At 44.8% G+C, this 22,967-nt stretch overlaps 1 protein-coding gene across 1 annotated transcript in view; it reads left to right on the top strand.

The window, feature by feature from the left end:
* ulk4 (unc-51 like kinase 4) overlaps nucleotides 1-22,967 on the top strand; it is a 186,465-nt gene that overhangs the window by 30,163 nt on the left and 133,335 nt on the right. The window contains exons 20-22 of the mRNA XM_071396224.1: nucleotides 6,845-7,006; nucleotides 7,366-7,554; nucleotides 12,659-12,786. Of these exons, the coding sequence (XP_071252325.1) occupies nucleotides 6,845-7,006; nucleotides 7,366-7,554; nucleotides 12,659-12,786 (479 nt within the window). The remainder of the gene's footprint in view (nucleotides 1-6,844; nucleotides 7,007-7,365; nucleotides 7,555-12,658; nucleotides 12,787-22,967) is intronic.

Raw genomic sequence — 22,967 nt, 5'->3', positions numbered from 1 at the left:
GCAGCGAGAGATAGGAAGACTGGGAGGAGAAGGCGAGGCAGCGAGAGATAGGGAGACTGGGAGGAGAAGGCGAGGCAGCGAGAGATAGGGAGACTGGGAGGAGAAGGCGAGGCAGCGAGAGATAAGGAGACTGGGAGGAGAAGGCGAGGCAGCGAGAGATAGGGAGACTGGGAGGAGAAGGCGAGGCAGCGAGAGATAGGGAGACTGGGAGGAGAAGGCGAGGCAGCGAGAGATAGGGAGACTGGGAGGAGAAGGCGAGGCAGCGAGAGATAGGGAGACTGGGAGGAGAAGGCGAGAGAGAGAGAGACGGGCAGGTGAATCAAGTGATAGAGGACAGAGAGAGAGAGAGAGGCGGGCAGGAGAAACGACTGAGAAGAGAGAGAGACGGGCAGGAGAAGCGACTGAGAGAGGACAGAGAGAGAGAGAGAGAGAGAGAGGCGGGCAGAAGAAAACGAGGGAGAGAGGACAGAGAGAGAGAGAGAGAGAGAGAGAGAGATGGGCCAGACTTGAGCTGCCTGCAGGAAATATTTATGAGCGTGAAGAAGATGTTCCCAGTGCCAATGATGAAAGGTGTGTTTGGGAACAGAGGAAGTGGCGGTGGTGTATCTGTACCAGGGAGAGGGAGCCAGGGGCTTCAACCCTCCTTCTCCATCTCCTAGTCCTGGCCACCGCACCGCTCCACTCACATTAAACATGTATCAGTCCAACACAGGAGCTACTGTAATGCTCTGCTCCTAATCAGCTGCAGCCTAATCTCGCTCTGAAGCATAGCCCTATTCCCTATATAGTGCACTACTTTTGGCGCCGGTTAAAAGTAGTGCACTATATAGGGGTTAGGGTGCCATTTGGGACGAATCACCTCTGGATGACTCGTAATAATAACCAGCTACATCACACACTGCTACGTTTCTACATATGGATTTCTGACATGCAATTCAATGTCCTGCAATAATCATGACAGATACTCTCTGTTTGTGTGGAAGGACATTTAATGCTGCTAAACAAAAACAAATGAATACATGTTTTGCTCCAGAAGGAAGCATCAATCTTTAGCGTGTTGACCTGGTCCATATTGCAAAGATCAATAATCTTTTCATTTTTTTGTGAGCTAGAGAACCCACTGGGCACAGACGTCAACTCAACGTCTATTCCACGTTGGTTCAACGTAATTTAATTGAAACGACGTGGAAACAACATTGATTCATTGTTTGCCGGGTGGGAAGTGTCTCTTTTAATAGAACGTAGACATTCTTCCAGGGAGATTGTATCTTAAAGTATTATAGTACTCAATGGTAATCATTTGAGAGATCCTTTCTACACTGTCTTGTAGGTGTTTTGCTGTCTGACTTATTACATGCCAGCTCCATCTTTGCATTCTTCTGTAATCTTCTAAATACACATTTCACAAAGTTAAAACCCATTTTGATATTTTTGGGTTTTAATATCACTCTTATTCATTAAACATGCCATTTAAACGGAGAGGATAGAGTTCTAAGCAGAGAGATGAAAACAAGCTGGATAATGAAAGGCTTAGCTGGCGGTCCTGAATTTACATAGAGCGTTCTTCTGGTCCAGGTGCTGCGCTGCTGCTTCAAAAGGGACATAATTACACACAGGCACTTGTTGCAGGCTGGGGAAACCACAAGAGAGACTGCAGGGCTCCTCTCAGTCTGACACGGCTAACACTCTGGGAGAACATACAGCACAGGCTCAAACTAGAGGAGACACAAAGGCTAAGCTTAGTAAAGACTTATAGCTACTACTATGATAAGAGTCGTCTTCTCATATAGAATTGTTTACTGGGGCTTTTTCGATCCTCGTGTTGTGGAGATACTAAGCTTAGTAAAGAGCTGCATTGCACTCTGTTTTGTCCTCATAGTTTTGTGTTCAATCCCCATGTAGGCCCTACAGTATTATGATTTATGGTTCTTAAGGTTATGGTTTTAGGCCTACAGTATTAGCCCTATGTTATGGTTTTAGGCCTACAGTATTAGCCCCAGGTTATGGTTTTAGGCCTACAGTATTAGCCCTAGGTTATGGTTTTAGGCCTATAGTCTTAACCCTAGGTTATGGTTTTAGGCCTACAGTATTAGCCCTAGGTTATGGTTTTAGGCCTACAGTATTAGCCCCAGGTTATGGTTTAAGGCCCTACAGTATTAGCCCTAGGTTATGGTTTTAGGCCTACAGTATTAGCCCTAGGTTATGGTTTTAGGCCTACAGTCTAGACATTAGTTAAAGGCTTTCATCCCTTGTCATGTTGACTCCTGTTTAGAATTATTTTCACGTTTGTCCAGGGTAATCTACAGTAGATCTGCATAACAAATTTAAGGAATTTAAATGTTTCTGGTAGAACAGTTAAACAAGGAAATAAAATGGTGTTTAAAATAGCTCTCATGCCCACGCATTTTGAGATCTTCTTGTACTTTTTGTTGTTGTTGCATCCTATGTACATCCCAGTGTGTTAGATGCTAGTATTAATACAGTCGCAGTGTTTTAATGAGAAAAATAGAGAATAAGCCGCACAGGTGTGCCCAATGTCCTGTTTAATGGCTATTTTCCAAATGGCACCCTATTCTCTATTTAGTGCACTACATTTGTACCAGGGCTCTGGTAAATCTACCATGACCAATTCCCTTTGTTCATTGAGTTAGATCAGGGTTCTGCAACCTTTTCTCTCAAAAGAAATCCTGAGCCACTCGTATACAAGCAGCATATTTTGCTATTGGTAGGCCCGACCTATTTAGCTAATTTGATGTTCTTTACAATATATTTTCAATGCCCCTCCCTGCCTCTGTTCATAACATTAGATTTTCAATGCCATTTTCAGACTTCACTTTCTGAAAGGTTGGAATAAGTAGTGACGCATCACATGACTCCAAGGTTTTCTCTCTGTGTGTTTTGTTTATTCTGTTTTAGTCTAGTATAGTTGCCTTTGTAACATCAGGTTAAAACATGCTCCGAGTTACAGCACACCTTATACACAGTAGCCTCCAGCGTGCCTTACCTTTGTGAAAAGGGAGTCTGTGTACAGTATGTCCACACCGGTATGAAAGATAGTTAGTTGTACAAACTGGCGTGTTTAAAAAAAAAACGGCCTGAGCTTTTCTTCACTGTGATTTTGTATGGTTGTTGTGTGGAGAGAGAAGACAAACCTTGAGGCTGCTGTGCTGTGTGGAGTATCTTGACTTGAGTTTTATTCCTTTCTGGTTGACTTGTTCTACTGACACAACAAGGCCTTTCTGACTGGAATGTTCCCCCTCACTATGTTCACTCTTCGGGTCCGTCCCAAATGGCACCCTATTCCCTATATAGTGCACTACGTGGACTCCGGTCAAAAGTAGTGCACAATGTACAGAATAGGGTGCCATTTGGGACGTAGACTTCCTTAACTCCTCACTCGCCCTCCAGCAGCTTGTCAATCAGTGCAGGTGTCCTCCTACTCAGCACCTCAACTATATCAGAACCTAGAGCTCTCTCTCTCTCTCGCTGTCTCTCTCTATCTCGCTGTCTCTCTCTCTCTCGCTGTCTCTCTCTTTCTCTCTCTCTCTCTCTCGCTGTCTCGCTCTCTCTCTCTCTCTCTCTCTCTCGCTCTCTCTCTCTCTCTCTCTCGCTGTCTCTCTCTTTCTCTCGCTGTCTCTCTCTTTCTATCGCTCTCTCTCTCGCTCTCTCTCCCTCTCGCTGTCTCTCTCTCTCGCTCTCTCTGTCTCGCTGTCTCTCTCTCTCTCTCTCTCTCTCTCTCTCTCTCTCTCTCTCGCTGTCTCTCTCGCTGTCTCTCTCGCTGTCTCTCTCTCTCTCTCTCGCTGTCTGTCGCTCTCTTTCTCTCGCGCTCTCTCTCTCTCTCTCTCGCGCTCTCTCTCTCTCTCTCTCTCGCTCTCTTTCTCTCACTCTCGCTGTCTCTCGCTCTCTCTCTCTCTCTCTCTCTCTCTCTCGCTGTGTCTCGCTGTCTCTCTCGCTGTCGCTCTCTCAATTAAATTAAATTCAAAGGGCTTTATTGGCATGGGAAACATATGTTTACATTGCCAAAGCATGTTAAATAGATAATAAACAAAAGTGTAAACACTACACTTACAAAAGTTCCAAAGGAATAGAGACATTTCAAATGTCATATTATGTCTATACATAGTGTTGTCACGATGTGCAAATAGTTAAACTACAAAGAGAAAATAAATAAACATAAATATGGGTGGTTTGTTCTTCACTGGTCACAAATCTTGCTTCTGTGATGGCACACTGTGGTATTATCAAAATTGGATTTGTTTTTGAATTCTTTGTGGATCTGTGTATTCTGAGAGAAATATGTGTCTCTAATATGGTCATACATTTGGCAGGAGGTTAGGAAGTGCAGCTCAGTTTCCACCTTATTTTGTGGGCAGTGTGGACATAGCATGTCTTCTCTTGAGAGCCAGGTCTCATAGGGCACTACTACTGTTGACCAAGGCCTCTAGGGCTCTGCACAAAACGAGTAGGGAGGAGGGTGCTGTTTGGGACACAGTCCAGTCATGTGGTTGTTGTGGGTTACTGTGTGTGGCTGTAGTGTAGTTCAGAAAGGTACTGTGGTAGAATACTGGTTTTAACTAGTGAACGGTATGTTCATTAGGTTGTTAGTAGTGATCCTCATTTCCACATTTTAATGGAATAATACACCTATGATGTAACCCAGTGGAACCAGGGTAACAAGGTGACTTAATGGATGGTATATAATGTGTGGTATATAATGGATGCGCGGTATATAATGGATGCGTGGTATATAATGGATGCGCGGTATATAATGGATGTGTGGTATATAATGGATGCGTGGTATATAATGGATGCGTGGTATATAATGGATGCTCGGTATATAATGGATGCTCGGTATATAATGGATGCGTGGTATATAATGGATGCGTGGTATATAATGGATGCGTGGTATATAATGGATGCGTGGTATATAATGGATGCGCGGTATATAATGGATGTGCGGTATATAATGGATGCGCGGTATATAATGGATGCGCGGTATATAATGGATGCGCGGTATATAATGGATGCGCGGTATATAATGGATGCGCGGTATATAATGGATGCTCGGTATATAATGGATGCGCGGTATATAATGGATGCGCGGTATATAATGGATGCGTGGTATATAATGGATGCTCGGTATATAATGGATGCGCGGTATATAATGGATGCGCGGTATATAATGGATGTGCGGTATATCATGGATGCGCGGTATATAATGGATGCGTGGTATATAATGGATGCGCGGTATATAATGGATGTGTGGTATATAATGGATGGTATATAATGTGTGGTATATAATGGATGTGTGATATATAATGGATGCGTGGTATATAATGGATGTGTGGTATATAATGGATGGTATATAATGTGTGGTATATAATGGATGTGTGATATATAATGGATGCGTGGTATATAATGGATGCGCGGTATATAATGGATGCTTGGTATATAATGGATGCTCGGTATATAATGGATGCGTGGTATATAATGGATGCGTGGTATATAATGGATGCGTGGTATATAATGGATGCGCGGTATATAATGGATGCGTGGTATATAATGGATGCGTGGTATATAATGGATGCGCGGTATATAATGGATGTGTGGTATAATGGATGCTCGGTATATAATGGATGTGTGGTATATAATGGATGGTATATAATGTGTGGTATATAATGGATGCGCGGTATATAATGGATGCGCGGTATATAATGGATGCGTGGTATATAATGGATGCGTGGTATATAATGGATGCTCGGTATATAATGGATGCTCGGTATATAATGGATGCGTGGTATATAATGGATGCGCGGTATATAATGGATGCGTGGTATATAATGGATGCGCGGTATATAATGGATGTGTGGTATATAATGGATGCGTGGTATATAATGGATGCGCGGTATATAATGGATGTGTGGTATATAATGGATGCTCGGTATATAATGGATGCGCGGTATATAATGGATGCGCGGTATATAATGGATGCGCGGTATATAATGGATGCGCGGTATATAATGGATGTGCGGTATATAATGGATGCGCGGTATATAATGCGTGGTATATAATGGATGCGTGGTATATAATGGATGCGCGGTATATAATGCGTGGTATATAATGGATGCGCGGTATATAATGGATGCGCGGTATATAATGGATGCTCGGTATATAATGGATGCTCGGTATATAATGGATGCTCGGTATATAATGGATGCGTGGTATATAATGGATGTGTGGTATAGAATGGATGCGTGGTATATAATGGATGCGTGGTATATAATGGATGCGTGGTATATAATGGATGCGCGGTATATAATGGATGCGCAGTATATAATGGATGCGTGGTATATAATGGATGCGCGGTATATAATGGATGCGCGGTATATAATGGATGCGCGGTATATAATGGATGCGTGGTATATAATGGATGCGTGGTATATAATGGATGCGTGGTATATAATGGATGCGTGGTATATAATGGATGTGTGGTATATAATGGATGCATTGAAAAACCCATTCCGATCATCTTTTCAGTATTTCATTAGCGTGCCCCTATTTCACTGAAATGGTGTTTCTCTCAGAATAAATCTTTCCTCGTTCATAGCCCATCGTGTAGGTAATGAACCACTTCACATGTCAGCCATTGTAATGATTTGTGTAAATCAAATTGTTACTCGCTAATTGTTTGCTTTTCTTTGAGGTGTGACCTTCAGGTTCTTGTAGGATTCATAATTGTGTTTTATTTAGCCTAGCTAAATTATCTTGGGCATTCCATTGTATTGTACTGTGTGTGTGTTGGGTTCATCCGTGTGTGTATGTCTGTCTGTGTGTGTGTCTTTAGGAGGAGGTGGTTGTGAACCACATGGTGTGTAAGATGGTGGAGAACGTGTGTACCCCGGCGTCTCACTACGCCCAGGGCTTCATCACCGGGGAGATAGGCCCCATGCTCTGGTACCTGTTCACACACTCCAGCGTCGACTCACTACGCGTCAGCGCCATCTCAGTGAGTACAAACACCACACACAATACACTAACCAGGGAAGCCTGAACTCACTCACTCACTTCAATATTTTACTTTCATTTGTGATTGAATTAGAGATACTGTGTGTACTGATGAAATACCACTGGATGGATTACATCCATGTATATAACCTGCATTGGGACTAATATCTTGATACCAGACCTAGGTTCCTATTTAAACTGTTTCTTGATTGACTTTGTCTGGCCCAAAGAAACCAATGCTGTAGTCCCAAATGTGCAAACCCTGCCTATCCGGCACTTCAGCCACTTTTAGAAGCCAGATGTGTTTGAACGTGAACTTGATAATGATTGAGGCCTTCCTGTCTTATTAACTTCATACAGGCCCTGTGCAGAATCACCCGCCTCTCAGCCAGTGCCTTCCAGAGTGTGATTGACAAGGTGGGGCTGCCAGCCATCTTAGCCAGCCTGGTGTCGGGGATCAGCCGTGTCCAGCAGCACATACTCACCATGTTCTCTGCCATGCTGGCGTCAGGGGCCCACGCCCAGCTACACAGACTAGTCCAGGAGCGGGTATGTAGGATACTGTAGTGTAACACCTTGTTAAACACACATATTCCCTACATGGCTCCTGAGTGGCGCAGTGGTCTAAGGCACTGCATCTCAGTGCTAGACGCGTCACTACAGACCCTGGTTCGAATCCAACTGTATCACAACCGGCCGTGATTAGGAGTCACATAGGACGGTGCACGATTGGCCCAGCGTCGTACGGGTTTGGCCGGTGTAGGCCGTCATTGTAAATAAGAATTTGTTTTTAACTGACTTGTCTAGTTAAATAAAGGTTAAAAATAAAATAGTGCACTACTTTTGACCCTATGGGCCCTGGACAAAGGTAGTGCACCTTAGGGAATAGGGTGCCATTTGAGGCGCAGAAAATGAAAGCACAACTCTAGCCCCTCCTTCATTCAACTGTCACTGTGAGGCTAGGAGTGTGGCCCGTGCCATAGCTGTATGGGTTTGGTGTTGTCTCTGAGTGGACGTGTTTCAGCCCTGTGCCATCTTCTTCAGCACTAAACATCTCATCTGGCCCGGCACCGCCGCCCTCTCCCTAACCTCTTACAGATAATTGGCCATTATCGACTTGTGCTGCTAGTTCCAGCCAACACAGGAGATGAATCCCATCTCCTCTCCTCTTCTTCTCCTCTCTCCTCTCCATCTCCCTCTATCTTTAATCCTCTGGCCCAGTTAGGGTTAGTTGTAAGTATGAACAAATAATGGAATATAAATCTCTCCCAACGGAACACATGCAGCCAAAGCCAGATAAGATGCAGATAAGAAAGAGAAAGATTTGTCTGCATGTGATGTCTAGTTTGTCTCAGGGCCTCACCAACTGGGATGGGAGAGAATCATTTTCTTCAAAGAGAGGAATTCTCTTATTTCCTGAGGTTGACTTGACTCCCAGTCACTGAGACTTGAACAAACATGCCTTATTCCTACTGATGATTATCTTTAAATATTCATCTTGCTTTCAGGATTCTCCACTAAGAGGGGCAGTACTGTTTCGTAATAGCAGCAGGTGTGTTAATGCACAAACAAGGCCCTCCCTCCCTGTAAAGTTCCTATAGACACAAATGAACGGAAGGAGAACCAATTTGGCTGAAATGAAACATGCTACTTTAATAATGCTACACATCCTGCATTATCTGAAGTGGTAATCAATTGGAGAATGAGCCGGTGAAAGTGATTTAAGAAGGTACTGTACATCGCTGCCTTCAAGGTTCTGTGAGATTACCACTGGTCATTTAGTTTGACCTGAATTCATCTACATGTACATTTCCAATGTAACTTGGGAAAACAAGTCTTTGAGTGCATACAACTTACTGCGTCACCTTTGCACCAATTATAAAATGCTATACGTTTTCCTCATTAATTCCCTTGACAAATAGAAGTCCGGAAAGCCTTGTTTATTCATGCATTGTCTTTGCATACATTTTTTATTTCAATGAATCTCTAAGCAACTCCACTAATTGGGTAAGGAGCTGCAACAATCTTCTAGTGCAGCTTGGAATACTGTTGATGTAATTACAGTTTATGCAGCAGGGTAGACCAGAGGCTTTTGAAATGAATTAACTCAACTGCTCACACACAACAACAGCCAGTATTTAATCACAGTATTTAGGAGTGTTCATGTCTGTCTTACTTCTGCTGTCCTTTTCCATTTTCCTCCTGATTGTGAAAGTTAATCAATTCTGACTAATTTGCTGCCCAGTAAATAGCGTTGAGCCAATTAGTCCTATTAACCTATGGTTTTATGATAAGTGTATTGTTTTGGAGAGGCTGTCGTTTCCACCCTCCCAGCACCTTCCAGACAGTGTAAGTGATAACACCTGTAGCAGCCCACAGGGAGCCCTCCAGGTTAGTGTAGCTCAGTGTCAGGTCAACACTATAGCTGGCTCTACTGGTCAGCTAAGACTCAGTGTAGCTCAGTGTCAGGTCAACACTATAGCTGTCTCTACTGGTTAGCTAAGACTCAGTGTAGCTCAGTGTCAGGTCAACACTATAGCTGGCTCTACGGGTCAGCTAAGACTCAGTGTAGCTCAGTGTCAGGTCAACACTATAGCTGTCTCTACTGGTCAGCTAAGACTCAGTGTAGCTCAGTGTCAGGTCAACACTATAGCTGTCTCTGCTGGTCAGCTAAGACTCAGTGTAGCTCAGTGTCAGGTCAACACTATAGCTGTCTCTACTGGTCAGCTAAGACTCAGTGTAGCTCAGTGTCAGGTCAACACTATAGCTGGCTCTACGGGTCAGCTAAGACTCAGTGTAGCTCAGTGTCAGGTCAACACTATAGCTGGCTCTACTGGTCAGCTAAGACTCAGTGTAGCTCAGTGTCAGGTCAACACTATAGCTGGCTCTACTGGTCAGCTAAGACTCAGTGTAGCTCAGTGTCAGGTCAACACTATAGCTGTCTCTACTGGTCAGCTAAGACTCAGTGTAGCTCAGTGTCAGGTCAACACTATAGCTGGCTCTACGGGTCAGCTAAGACTCAGTGTAGCTCAGTGTCAGGTCAACACTATAGCTGGCTCTACTGGTCAGCTAAGACTCAGTGTAGCTCAGTGTCAGGTCAACACTATAGCTGTCTCTACTGGTCAGCTAAGACTCAGTGTAGCTCAGTGTCAGGTCAACACTATAGCTGTCTCTACTGGTCAGCTAAGACTCAGTGTAGCTCAGTGTCAGGTCAACACTATAGCTGGCTCTACTGGTCAGCTAAGACTCAGTGTAGCTCAGTATCAGGTCAACACTATAGCTGTCTCTACTGGTCAGCTAAGACTCAGTGTAGCTCAGTGTCAGGTCAACACTATAGCTGTCTCTACTGGTCAGCTAAGACTCAGTGTAGCTCAGTGTCAGGTCAACACTATAGCTGTCTCTACTGGTCAGCTAAGACTCAGTGTAGCTCAGTGTCAGGTCAACACTATAGCTGTCTCTGCTGGTCAGCTAAGACTCAGTGTAGCTCAGTGTCAGGTCAACACTATAGCTGGCTCTACTGGTCAGCTAAGACTCAGTGTAGCTCAGTATCAGGTCAACACTATAGCTGGCTCTGCTGGTCAGCTAAGACTCAGTGTAGCTCAGTGTCAGGTCAACACTATAGCTGGCTCTACTGGTCAGCTAAGACTCAGTGTAGCTCAGTGTCAGGTCAACACTATAGCTGTCTCTGCTGGTCAGCTAAGACTCAGTGTAGCTCAGTGTCAGGTCAACACTATAGCTGTCTCTACTGGTCAGCTAAGACTCAGTGTAGCTCAGTGTCAGGTCAACACTATAGCTGGCTCTACTGGTCAGCTAAGACTCAGTGTAGCTCAGTATCAGGTCAACACTATAGCTGTCTCTACTGGTCAGCTAAGACTCAGTGTAGCTCAGTGTCAGGTCAACACTATAGCTGGCTCTGCTGGTCAGCTAAGACTCAGTGTAGCTCAGTGTCAGGTCAACACTATAGCTGTCTCTGCTGGTCAGCTAAGACTCAGTGTAGCTCAGTGTCAGATCAACACTATAGCTGGCTCTACTGGTCAGCTAAGACTCAGTGTAGCTCAGTGTCAGGTCAACACTATAGCTGGCTCTACTGGTCAGCTAAGACTCAGTGTAGCTCAGTGTCAGGTCAACACTATAGCTGTCTCTACTGGTCAGCTAAGACTCAGTGTAGGTCAGTGTCAGGTCAACACTATAGCTGTCTCTGCTGGTCAGCTAAAACTCAGTGTAGCTCAGTGTCAGATCAACACTATAGCTGGCTCTACTGGTCAGCTAAGACTCAGTGTAGCTCAGTGTCAGGTCAACACTATAGCTGGCTCTACTGGTCAGCTAAGACTCAGTGTAGCTCAGTGTCAGGTCAACACTATAGCTGGCTCTACTGGTCAGCTAAGACTCAGTGTAGCTCAGTGTCAGGTCAACACTATAGCTGGCTCTACTGGTCAGCTAAGACTCAGTGTAGCTCAGTGTCAGGTCAACACTATAGCTGTCTCTGCTGGTCAGCTAAGACTCAGTGTAGCTCAGTGTCAGGTCAACACTATAGCTGTCTCTACTGGTCAGCTAAGACTCAGTGTAGCTCAGTGTCAGGTCAACACTATAGCTGGCTCTGCTGGTCAGCTAAGACTCAGTGTAGCTCAGTATCAGGTCAACACTATAGCTGTCTCTACTGGTCAGCTAAGACTCAGTGTAGCTCAGTGTCAGGTCAACACTATAGCTGGCTCTGCTGGTCAGCTAAGACTCAGTGTAGCTCAGTGTCAGGTCAACACTATAGCTGTCTCTGCTGGTCAGCTAAGACTCAGTGTAGCTCAGTGTCAGATCAACACTATAGCTGGCTCTACTGGTCAGCTAAGACTCAGTGTAGCTCAGTGTCAGGTCAACACTATAGCTGGCTCTACTGGTCAGCTAAGACTCAGTGTAGCTCAGTGTCAGGTCAACACTATAGCTGTCTCTACTGGTCAGCTAAGACTCAGTGTAGGTCAGTGTCAGGTCAACACTATAGCTGTCTCTGCTGGTCAGCTAAGACTCAGTGTAGCTCAGTGTCAGATCAACACTATAGCTGGCTCTACTGGTCAGCTAAGACTCAGTGTAGCTCAGTGTCAGGTCAACACTATAGCTGGCTCTACTGGTCAGCTAAGACTCAGTGTAGCTCAGTGTCAGGTCAACACTATAGCTGGCTCTACTGGTCAGCTAAGACTCAGTGTAGCTCAGTGTCAGGTCAACACTATAGCTGGCTCTACTGGTCAGCTAAGACTCAGTGTAGCTCAGTGTCAGGTCAACACTATAGCTGTCTCTGCTGGTCAGCTAAGACTCAGTGTAGCTCAGTGTCAGGTCAACACTATAGCTGTCTCTACTGGTCAGCTAAGACTCAGTGTAGCTCAGTGTCAGGTCAACACTATAGCTGGCTCTGCTGGTCAGCTAAGGCTTAGCTAACCCCACTTGACTACATTACAGTTGAGCATGTCTTTAAGGGATAGTTCTGACTTACCCTTGTGTGTTGTTTCATCCAAACCATTTTTAAATGTGGCTTTTTTTAATGGAAATTCCAGAATCTTCTGGCTAGCATTTTTTGTTGATGTAGGTAGCAATGATAATCAAATGAATTGTATCATAATGCCAAAACAGTGAACTCTCCCTTTAATGGAGTGTTTGTCTGTCATTACAGGACTTTGTGGTGAAGATAATGCGTTCCCTGGAGAGCCCGTCCTCTGTCATCAGAGCCAAGGCCTTCCTGGTTCTCCTTCAGGTCCTCTGCAGCAACAGGGACATGCTGCTACTCTGCTGCAACTCTAGGTATGGACAGGTCTAACACGCACGCACACACACACACACACACACACACACACACACACACACACACACACACAGGTCTAGCACGCACACACACACACACACGCACACGCACACACACACACAGCACACACATCTACACGAAGGAGATGGCTGCTGTTTTACGATCCTGTAACCAAGTGTGCTATTGTGTATGTTTTTTCACGTTATTGTATGTATTTTGTACATAATGTTTCTGCCACTGTGTCTTATGACCGAAAAGAGCTTCTAGATGTCATGACAGTGATTACTCACCGCATACTGAAAGAATACCTTTTGTTCAACGAGTCAGACGGGAAGGATTTCCCGTCATTCGCAGGAGTAAGACTGCGGTATCGTGGACGAAGATCCGGGTGCCTTTTTAGGATCAGACGCCGAGAGGGTAATCTACCTTTACCATTGGTCCTATTAGCCAACGTACAATCAAGCGATAATAAAATAGACGAACTACGATCACGTATATCCTACCAACGGGACATTAAAAACTGTAATATCTTATGTTTCACAAGTCGTGGCTGAACGACGACATGAACAACATACAGCTGGCGGGTTTTAAACTTTTCCGGCAGGATAGAACAGCGGCTTCTGGTAAGACAAGGGGTGGCGGGCTATGTATATTTGTAAACAACAGCTGGTGCGCAAAATCTAAGGAAGCCTCAAGGTTTTGCTCGCCTGAGGTAGAGTATCTCAAGATAAACTGTAGACCACACTATTTACAAAGATAGTTTTCATCTGTATTTTTCATAGCTGTCTACATACCACCACAAATCAATGCTGGCACTAAGACCGCACTCAATGCGCTGTATATGGCCATAATTAAACAGGAAAACGCTCACCCAGAGGCGGCGCTCCTAGTGGCCGGGGACTTTAATGCAGGAAAACTCAAATCCGTTTTACCTCATTTCCACCAGCATGTTAAATGTGCAACAAGAGGGGAAAAAAACTCTAGACCACCTTTACTCCACACACAGAGACGTGTACAAAGCTCTCCCTCGCCCTCCTTTTGGCAAATCTGACCATAATTTTATCCTCCTGATTCCTGCTTACAAATAAAAACTAAATCAGGAAGCACCAGTGACTCGGTCAATAAAAAGTGGTCAGATGAAGCAGATGCTAAACTACAGGACTGTTTTACTAGCACAGACTGGAATATGTTCCGGGATTCCTCCGATGGCATTGAGGAGTACACCACATCAGTCATTGGCTTCATCAATAAGTACATTGATGACATCGTCCCCACAGTACGTACATAGGTGTTCCTTTTGTCCAGGTGTGAAAAGGCAGTATGGAGTACAACAGAGATTGTATCATCTGTGGATCTGTTGGGGCGGTATGCAAATTGGTGTGGGTTGGCAAACCATTAAGTTTGATCACTGACAATGATGAGACCGCCTATAGGAAGGAGGTCTGAGACCTGGCCGTGTGGTTCCAGGACAACAACCTCTCCCTCAACATGATCAAGACAAAGGAGATGATTGTGGACTACAGGAAAAGGAGGATCGAGCACGCCCCCATTCTCATTGACGGGGCTGTAGTGGAGCAGATGGAGAGCTTCAAGTTCCTTGGTGTCCACATCACCAATAAACTAACATGGTCCAAACACACCATGACAGTTGTTAAGAGGGCACGACAAAACATATTCCCCCTCAGGAGACTGAAAAGATTTGGCATGGGTCCTCAGATCCTCAAAAGGTTCTACAGCTGCACCATCGAGAGCATCCTGACTGGTTTCATCACTGCCTGGTATGGCAACTGCTCGGCTTCCGACCGCAAGGCACAACAGAGGGTAGTGTGTACGGCCCAGTACATCACTGGGGCCCAGCTTCCTGCTATCCAGCACCGCTATATCAGGCGGTGTCAGAGGAAGGTCCTAAAAATTGTCAAAGACTCCAGCCACCCTAGTCATAGACTGTTCTCTCTGCTACCGCACGGCAAGCGGTACCGGAGTGCTAAGTCTAGGTCCAAGAGGCTTCTAAACAGCTTCTACCCCCAAGCCATAAGACTCCAGCCCCCCCACACACAAACACACACTTTTACGCTGCTGTTACTCTCTGTTTATTATCAATGCATAGTCACTTTAATAACTCTACCTACATGTACATATTACCTCAATTACCTTGACTATCCGGTGCTCCCGCACATTGATTCAGTACTGGTACCCCCTGTATATAGTCTTGCTATTGTTATTTTTCTGCTGCTCTTTAATTAATTGTTACTTTTAAAATTGTATTATTTGTAATTGAATTTATTATATAATTAAATTATTGCATATATAATTAAATTATTGCATTTAAAAAATATTTTTATTTATTTATTTTTCTTGTGTTTTTATTTATATTTTTATGTATTTTAATGTTTTTTCTTAACTGCATTGTTGGTTAGTTGATTGTAAGTAAGCATTTCATCTGTTTTATTCGGCGCGTGTGACAAATAACATTTGATTTGCTACACACACACACATAATGAAATGTGTCCAACAGCACTATTTTGGCTTTGTAGAGGACTGGAATTTAATAGATGCCTTAAGTCCTCAGCCTAGAACCAATATCAAAGAGCAACGTTGTGTAAAAACAGTTAAATGAGGTCTATCAAATGGTTCAGCAACCGGAGAAATGGTTTTCTCTAATAAATTCCACTGGTTGCTCAAGCAAACGATCATTCTAAACCGATTTATGTCGGGATAACTTTTTTTCGGCCTCAGGATTTGAGCTAGAAGTCCTTTGATTGGGGAAAAGGGGTGGAATCCTGAATCAAACTCACGAGGAAGAGAGATGGTTTTTTGATAAGGGTTGAATGTTGTCTGTCATTCGCGAGCTGCTATAATTATGAAGAGGAAGTAGGACAGCTCTGTGTCCATTTGGATCTAGCTGATAGTAGGTTATACCAGGTTGTATGTTGGACAGAAATTCTGTAGTCAGTCACTTGTTCTTACTTTACATAATTTGTGCAGAGTTATTGATTATTTCTGAGTATTTCAGTAGCCCCTTGCTAAAATACTAAATTGTGAAGAAATCAAATGACATATTTAAATGCAAAGTTTCATAACAAATGTAGTTGTGAAAGTTTCAGGACTAACTTTTGTAAAAAAATAAGTGTATCTTGATAGGCATGTGAACCCTACATCATATTTAGAAATGGAAATGAATTGGCCTAGTTGCAGTTTAAACAGGCTAGACTCTGCTAGCCAGCCCTGTCTGTGGACGTCCACGTCTCTCTCTCTCTCTCTCCCTCTCATCCCTCCCTCTCTCTCCCTCCCTCTCTCTCCCATCTCTCTCCCTCTCTCTCTCTCCCTCTCTCCCATCCCTCTCTCTCTCCCTCTTTGTCTCTCCCTCTTTCCCTCTCGTCTCTCTCTCTCCCTCTCCTTGCCAGCCATGTGATGCTGTTGGCTTCTATTTCTTCCCAGACTCTAACAAGTGTTCCCAGGGCGGTCCCTGTCAGCACTAACCCCCCACTCTATCTCCTAACGTGAGATCCGTCTGCAGCATGGCGGCACTCACCCAAACACTTCTCTAATTAGCTCCACTGTGGCGCGCAGAGCACACGGCCCACCACACGCTCCTCATCATCATGCCTTCTGATAAATCAGCCTAGCGCCCGCGTCCCTGTTGTGGAAATGTCAAGTTTGTTGCTTTGTGTGAAGTGTTTTCAATGGTCGGAGAAGACATGGAGAGACACTTGTAGGCCAAGCCAGGCGCCGCACGGTGACAGCGTTGCAGGGTGAAATATGCTCTGAAGAAAAGTTGTCAACATGTCTTTTTATAGCTTGACTGGAAATGTGGAGAAAGTGGTTGGAAGTTTAGTACAACTGGTACAAGGTCTGTTGGTATTGAGGTCTTTATTTGATCATGTATTTAACCAATGGATGACATGTTAATATCCACTACTGTTTCATTTGAATTATTTATTTAATGATGTAGCTAGTGATATGCATCGTAAATCAAAAACATAGGTTGGACAAAATGACCTGTGGTGTGTACCACTGGGGCCTGATTGTGTGGAGCTGAGTGGGCAGATTTTCTCATCAGCAGCAGAACAAATGAATGAACACTGCTGAAATTATATTCCCACTGACCCCCCAGGACTATAACAGGAAGTGGGAAGCCCAAATGTCAGGCTGCCACACCTATCAATCCCTGTCACTGGTTCCAGCTCCCCTTTCGCCCCCGTTCCTCCTGGGATTCCAATTATAGAGTGATGCGTGTCGGCTGTCAGCACCTAACGTCCTGCCCACGACTAAATGTCATTCATAGTGAAAGTCACAGTTCTCTACTTTCTATTCTCTTCTCTCTTTTCTATTCTCTCTTTTCTATTCTCTCTCTATTCTCTCTCTACTCTATTCTCTCTCTATTCTACTCTCTCTACTCTTTCTCTACTCTCTACTCTTTCTCTACCCTCTACTCTATTCTCTCTCTACTCTATTCTCTCTCTACTCTCTCTCTGTTCTCTCTCTACTCTCTCTCTCTCTACTCTCGCTCTACTCTCTACTCTCTCTCTACTCTCTTCTCTACTCTCTTCTCTCTCTCTCTCTACTCTCTCTACTCTCTAGTCTCTCTATTCTCTCTATTCTCTCTCTACTCTATTCTCTCTCTCTACTCTCTACTCTCTCTATTCTCTCTCTACTCTATTCTCTCTCTCTACTCTCTCTATTCTCTCTCTACTCTATTCTCTCTCTCTACTCTCTACTCTCTCTACTCTCTCTCTACTCTCTCTACTCCTCTCTCTATACTGTCTCTCTCCCTCTCTCTCTCTCTACTCTCTCTATTCTCTCTTCTCTCTCTATACTCTCTCTATTCTCTATACTCTATCTCTTCTCTCTCTATTCTCTCTTTTCTATTCTCTCTCTCTACTCTCTCTCTACTCTCTCTCTACTCTCTCTCCCTCTCTCTCTCTCTCTCTACTAGGGCCCAGCTAGTGATATAGGACTAGTAGAAACCTGGTTGATCCCTACATGCTCTAATAAATAGATGTATTTAAGTAATCTGAATGGCCCTGGATCTTTGATTTCCCCCTCTTGCTTTGGCTTCACCTGGCTGCTGCAGAACTGACTGCTGCCTGCCAGCTGCCTGGCACAGCAGGCTCCTATGTACCTCCTTACAGTGAAATGATCAGTCGGTAGAATGAGGGGGATTTATTGGTACAAATGGGATGTGTTTGTGTGGAAGGTCTTTATAGGTCAGCAGTGTATGGGTTAATACCACAGCTGTCTTCCTGTCACACTGGGGAGGTCTTTTCTTTCCAAGGACCAGGAATATACTGTATCACTACAGAGAGATGTAGGTCTATCGCTGCCCCAAGGTGCTTTGCTGTACTGAAATCTGGCACACTGTTTTTCTCATCTGTTCATTTGGTTGTGATTAATATCATATTTTCTGGTGTTTGAAGACCCCATGTTTATTTTAGCTTTTAAAACAGCTGTATGCCAGTAATATCATGCCAGTGCCAGTTACTTGCTTGGGCTTCTTTCCCTCTCAAGTGTTTCTCGCAAATCTTCTCAGTGTTTTTCATTGCTGTCTAATTTGGAAGCCAGGTGTTTTTGGGGAGTAGATGGCTGCTGGGTAAACGTCTGTGGATGGAGTATGTTATGCAGACGTGTGTTCTGTTGGTGGAAAACAAGTTAGGCCTAATTAACACTGCATGTTAATAAGCAAGCGCCCAGGGGCTGTACGTGCATGTGTGTGTGTTTCTGTGTCTGTCTGTCTCTGTGTGTCTGTCTCTCTCTGTGTGTGTCGGTCTCTCTCTCTCTCTCTCTGTGTGTGTGTGTGTGTCTGTGTGTCTGTGTGTGTGTGTGTGTCTGTCTCTCTGTGTGTGTGTGTGTGTGTGTGTGTGTGTGTGTGTGTGTGTGTGTGTGTGTGTGTGTGTGTGTGTGTGTGTGTGTGTGTGTGTGTGTGTGTGTGTGTGTGTGTGTTTTGCAGCTGTATCTGCTAATTGACATGCATACCATCTCTGTACAGTGGTGTACTGACCTGTAGACATCACATCTGTCTCTCTGTACAGTGGTGTACTGACCTGTAGACATCACATCTGTCTCTGTACAGTGGTGTACTGACCTGTAGACACCACATCTGTCTCTCTGTACAGTGGTGTACTGACCTGTAGACATCACATCTGTCTCTCTGTACAGTGGTGTACTGACCTGTAGACATCACATCTGTCTCTGTACAGTGGTGTACTGACCTGTAGACATCACATCTGTCTCTGTCCAGTGGTGTACTGACCTGTAGACATCACATCTGTCTCTGTACAGTGGTGTACTGACCTGTATACATCACATCTGTCTCTCTGTACAGTGGTGTACTGACCTGTAGACATCACATCTGTCTCTGTACAGTGGTGTACTGACCTATAGACATCACATCTGTCTCTCTGTACAGTGGTGTACTGACCTGTAGACATCACATCTGTCTCTGTACAGTGGTGTACTGACCTGTAGACATCACATCTGTCTCTGTACAGTGGTGTACTGACCTGTAGACATCACATCTGTCTCTCTGTACAGTGGTGTACTGACCTGTAGACATCACATCTGTCTCTGTACAGTGGTGTACTGACCTGTAGACATCACATCTGTCTCTCTGTTCAGTGGTGTACTGACCTGTAGACATCACATCTGTCTCTCTGTACAGTGGTGTACTGACCTGTAGACATCACATCTGTCTCTGTACAGTGGTGTACTGACCTGTAGACATCACATCTGTCTCTGTACAGTGGTGTACTGACCTGTAGACATCACATCTGTCTCTGTACAGTGGTGTACTGACCTGTAGACATCACATCTGTCTCTGTACAGTGGTGTACTGACCTGTAGACATCACATCTGTCTCTGTACAGTGGTGTACTGACCTGTAGACATCACATCTGTCTCTGTACAGTGGTGTACTGACCTGTAGACATCACATCTGTCTCTGTACAGTGGTGTACTGACCTGTAGACATCACATCTGTCTCTGTTCAGTGGTGTACTGACCTGTAGACATCACATCTGTCTCTCTGTACAGTGGTGTACTGACCTGTAGACATCACATCTGTCTCTGTACAGTGGTGTACTGACCTGTAGACATCACATCTGTCTCTCTGTACAGTGGTGTACTGACCTGTAGACATCACATCTGTCTCTGTACAGTGGTGTACTGACCTGTAGACATCACATCTGTCTCTGTACAGTGGTGTACTGACCTGTAGACATCACATCTGTCTCTGTACAGTGGTGTACTGACCTGTAGACATCACATCTGTCTCTGTTCAGTGGTGTACTGACCTGTAGACATCACATCTGTCTCTGTACAGTGGTGTACTGACCTGTAGACATCACATCTGTCTCTGTCCAGTGGTGTACTGACCTGTAGACATCACATCTGTCTCTGTACAGTGGTGTACTGACCTGTAGACATCACATCTGTCTCTGTTCAGTGGTGTACTGACCTGTAGACATCACATCTGTCTCTGTACAGTGGTGTACTGACCTGTAGACATCACATCTGTCTCTGTACAGTGGTGTACTGACCTGTAGACATCACATCTGTCTCTCTGTACAGTGGTGTACTGACCTGTAGACATCACATCTGTCTCTGTACAGTGGTGTACTGACCTGTAGACATCACATCTGTCTCTGTACAGTGGTGTACTGACCTGTAGACATCACATCTGTCTCTCTGTCCAGTGGTGTACTGACCTGTAGACATCACATCTGTCTCTCTGTCCAGTGGTGTACTGACCTGTAGACATCACATCTGTCTCTGTACAGTGGTGTACTGACCTGTAGACATCACATCTGTCTCTCTGTACAGTGGTGTACTGACCTGTAGACATCACATCTGTCTCTCTGTACAGTGGTGTACTGACCTGTAGACATCACATCTGTCTCTGTACAGTGGTGTACTGACCTGTAGACATCACATCTGTCTCTGTACAGTGGTGTACTGACCTGTAGACATCACATCTGTCTCTCTGTCCAGTGGTGTACTGACCTGTAGACATCACATCTGTCTCTCTGTCCAGTGGTGTACTGACCTGTAGACATCACATCTGTCTCTGTACAGTGGTGTACTGACCTGTAGACATCACATCTGTCTCTGTACAGTGGTGTACTGACCTGTAGACATCACATCTGTCTCTGTACAGTGGTGTACTGACCTATAGACATCACATCTGTCTCTCTGTCCAGTGGTGTACTGACCTGTAGACATCACATCTGTCTCTCTGTCCAGTGGTGTACTGACCTGTAGACATCACATCTGTCTCTGTACAGTGGTGTACTGACCTGTAGACATCACATCTGTCTCTGTACAGTGGTGTACTGACCTGTAGACATCACATCTGTCTCTGTACAGTGGTGTACTGACCTGTAGACATCACATCTGTCTCTGTACAGTGGTGTACTGACCTGTAGACATCACATCTGTCTCTGTACAGTGGTGTACTGACCTGTAGACATCACATCTGTCTCTCTGTACAGTGGTGTACTGACCTGTAGACATCACATCTGTCTCTCTGTCCAGTGGTGTACTGACCTGTAGACATCACATCTGTCTCTGTACAGTGGTGTACTGACCTGTAGACATCACATCTGTCTCTGTACAGTGGTGTACTGACCTGTAGACATCACATCTGTCTCTGTACAGTGGTGTACTGACCTGTAGACATCACATCTGTCTCTGTACAGTGGTGTACTGACCTGTAGACATCACATCTGTCTCTGTACAGTGGTGTACTGACCTGTAGACATCACATCTGTCTCTGTACAGTGGTGTACTGACCTGTAGACATCACATCTGTCTCTCTGTCCAGTGGTGTACTGACCTGTAGACATCACATCTGTCTCTGTCCAGTGGTGTACTGACCTGTAGACATCACATCTGTCTCTGTACAGTGGTGTACTGACCTGTAGACATCACATCTGTCTCTCTGTACAGTGGTGTACTGACCTGTAGACACCACATCTGTCTCTCTGTCCAGTGGTGTACTGACCTGTAGACATCACATCTGTCTCTGTACAGTGGTGTACTGACCTGTAGACATCACATCTGTCTCTGTACAGTGGTGTACTGACCTGTAGACATCACATCTGTCTCTGTCCAGTGGTGTACTGACCTGTAGACATCACATCTGTCTCTCTGTACAGTGGTGTACTGACCTGTAGACATCACATCTGTCTCTGTACAGTGGTGTACTGACCTGTAGACATCACATCTGTCTCTCTGTCCAGTGGTGTACTGACCTGTAGACATCACATCTGTCTCTGTACAGTGGTGTACTGACCTGTAGACATCACATCTGTCTCTGTACAGTGGTGTACTGACCTGTAGACATCACATCTGTCTCTCTGTCCAGTGGTGTACTGACCTGTAGACATCACATCTGTCTCTGTACAGTGGTGTACTGACCTGTAGACATCACATCTGTCTCTGTACAGTGGTGTACTGACCTGTAGACATCACATCTGTCTCTGTACAGTGGTGTACTGACCTGTAGACATCACATCTGTCTCTCTGTACAGTGGTGTACTGACCTGTAGACATCACATCTGTCTCTGTACAGTGGTGTACTGACCTGTAGACATCACATCTGTCTCTCTGTACAGTGGTGTACTGACCTGTAGACATCACATCTGTCTCTGTACAGTGGTGTACTGACCTGTAGACATCACATCTGTCTCTCTGTACAGTGGTGTACTGACCTGTAGACATCACATCTGTCTCTCTGTCCAGTGGTGTACTGACCTGTAGACATCACATCTGTCTCTGTACAGTGGTGTACTGACCTGTAGACATCACATCTGTCTCTGTACAGTGGTGTACTGACCTGTAGACATCACATCTGTCTCTGTACAGTGGTGTACTGACCTGTAGACATCACATCTGTCTCTGTACAGTGGTGTACTGACCTGTAGACATCACATCTGTCTCTGTACAGTGGTGTACTGACCTGTAGACATCACATCTGTCTCTGTACAGTGGTGTACTGACCTGTAGACATCACATCTGTCTCTCTGTCCAGTGGTGTACTGACCTGTAGACATCACATCTGTCTCTGTCCAGTGGTGTACTGACCTGTAGACATCACATCTGTCTCTGTACAGTGGTGTACTGACCTGTAGACATCACATCTGTCTCTCTGTACAGTGGTGTACTGACCTGTAGACACCACATC

This window comes from Salvelinus alpinus, chromosome 4 (assembly GCF_045679555.1).
Source record: "Salvelinus alpinus chromosome 4, SLU_Salpinus.1, whole genome shotgun sequence".
Classification (NCBI taxonomy): Eukaryota; Metazoa; Chordata; class Actinopteri; order Salmoniformes; family Salmonidae; genus Salvelinus; species Salvelinus alpinus.
Note: the sequence above shows the minus strand (reverse complement) of the source record. Positions and strands in the feature narration are given on the sequence as shown.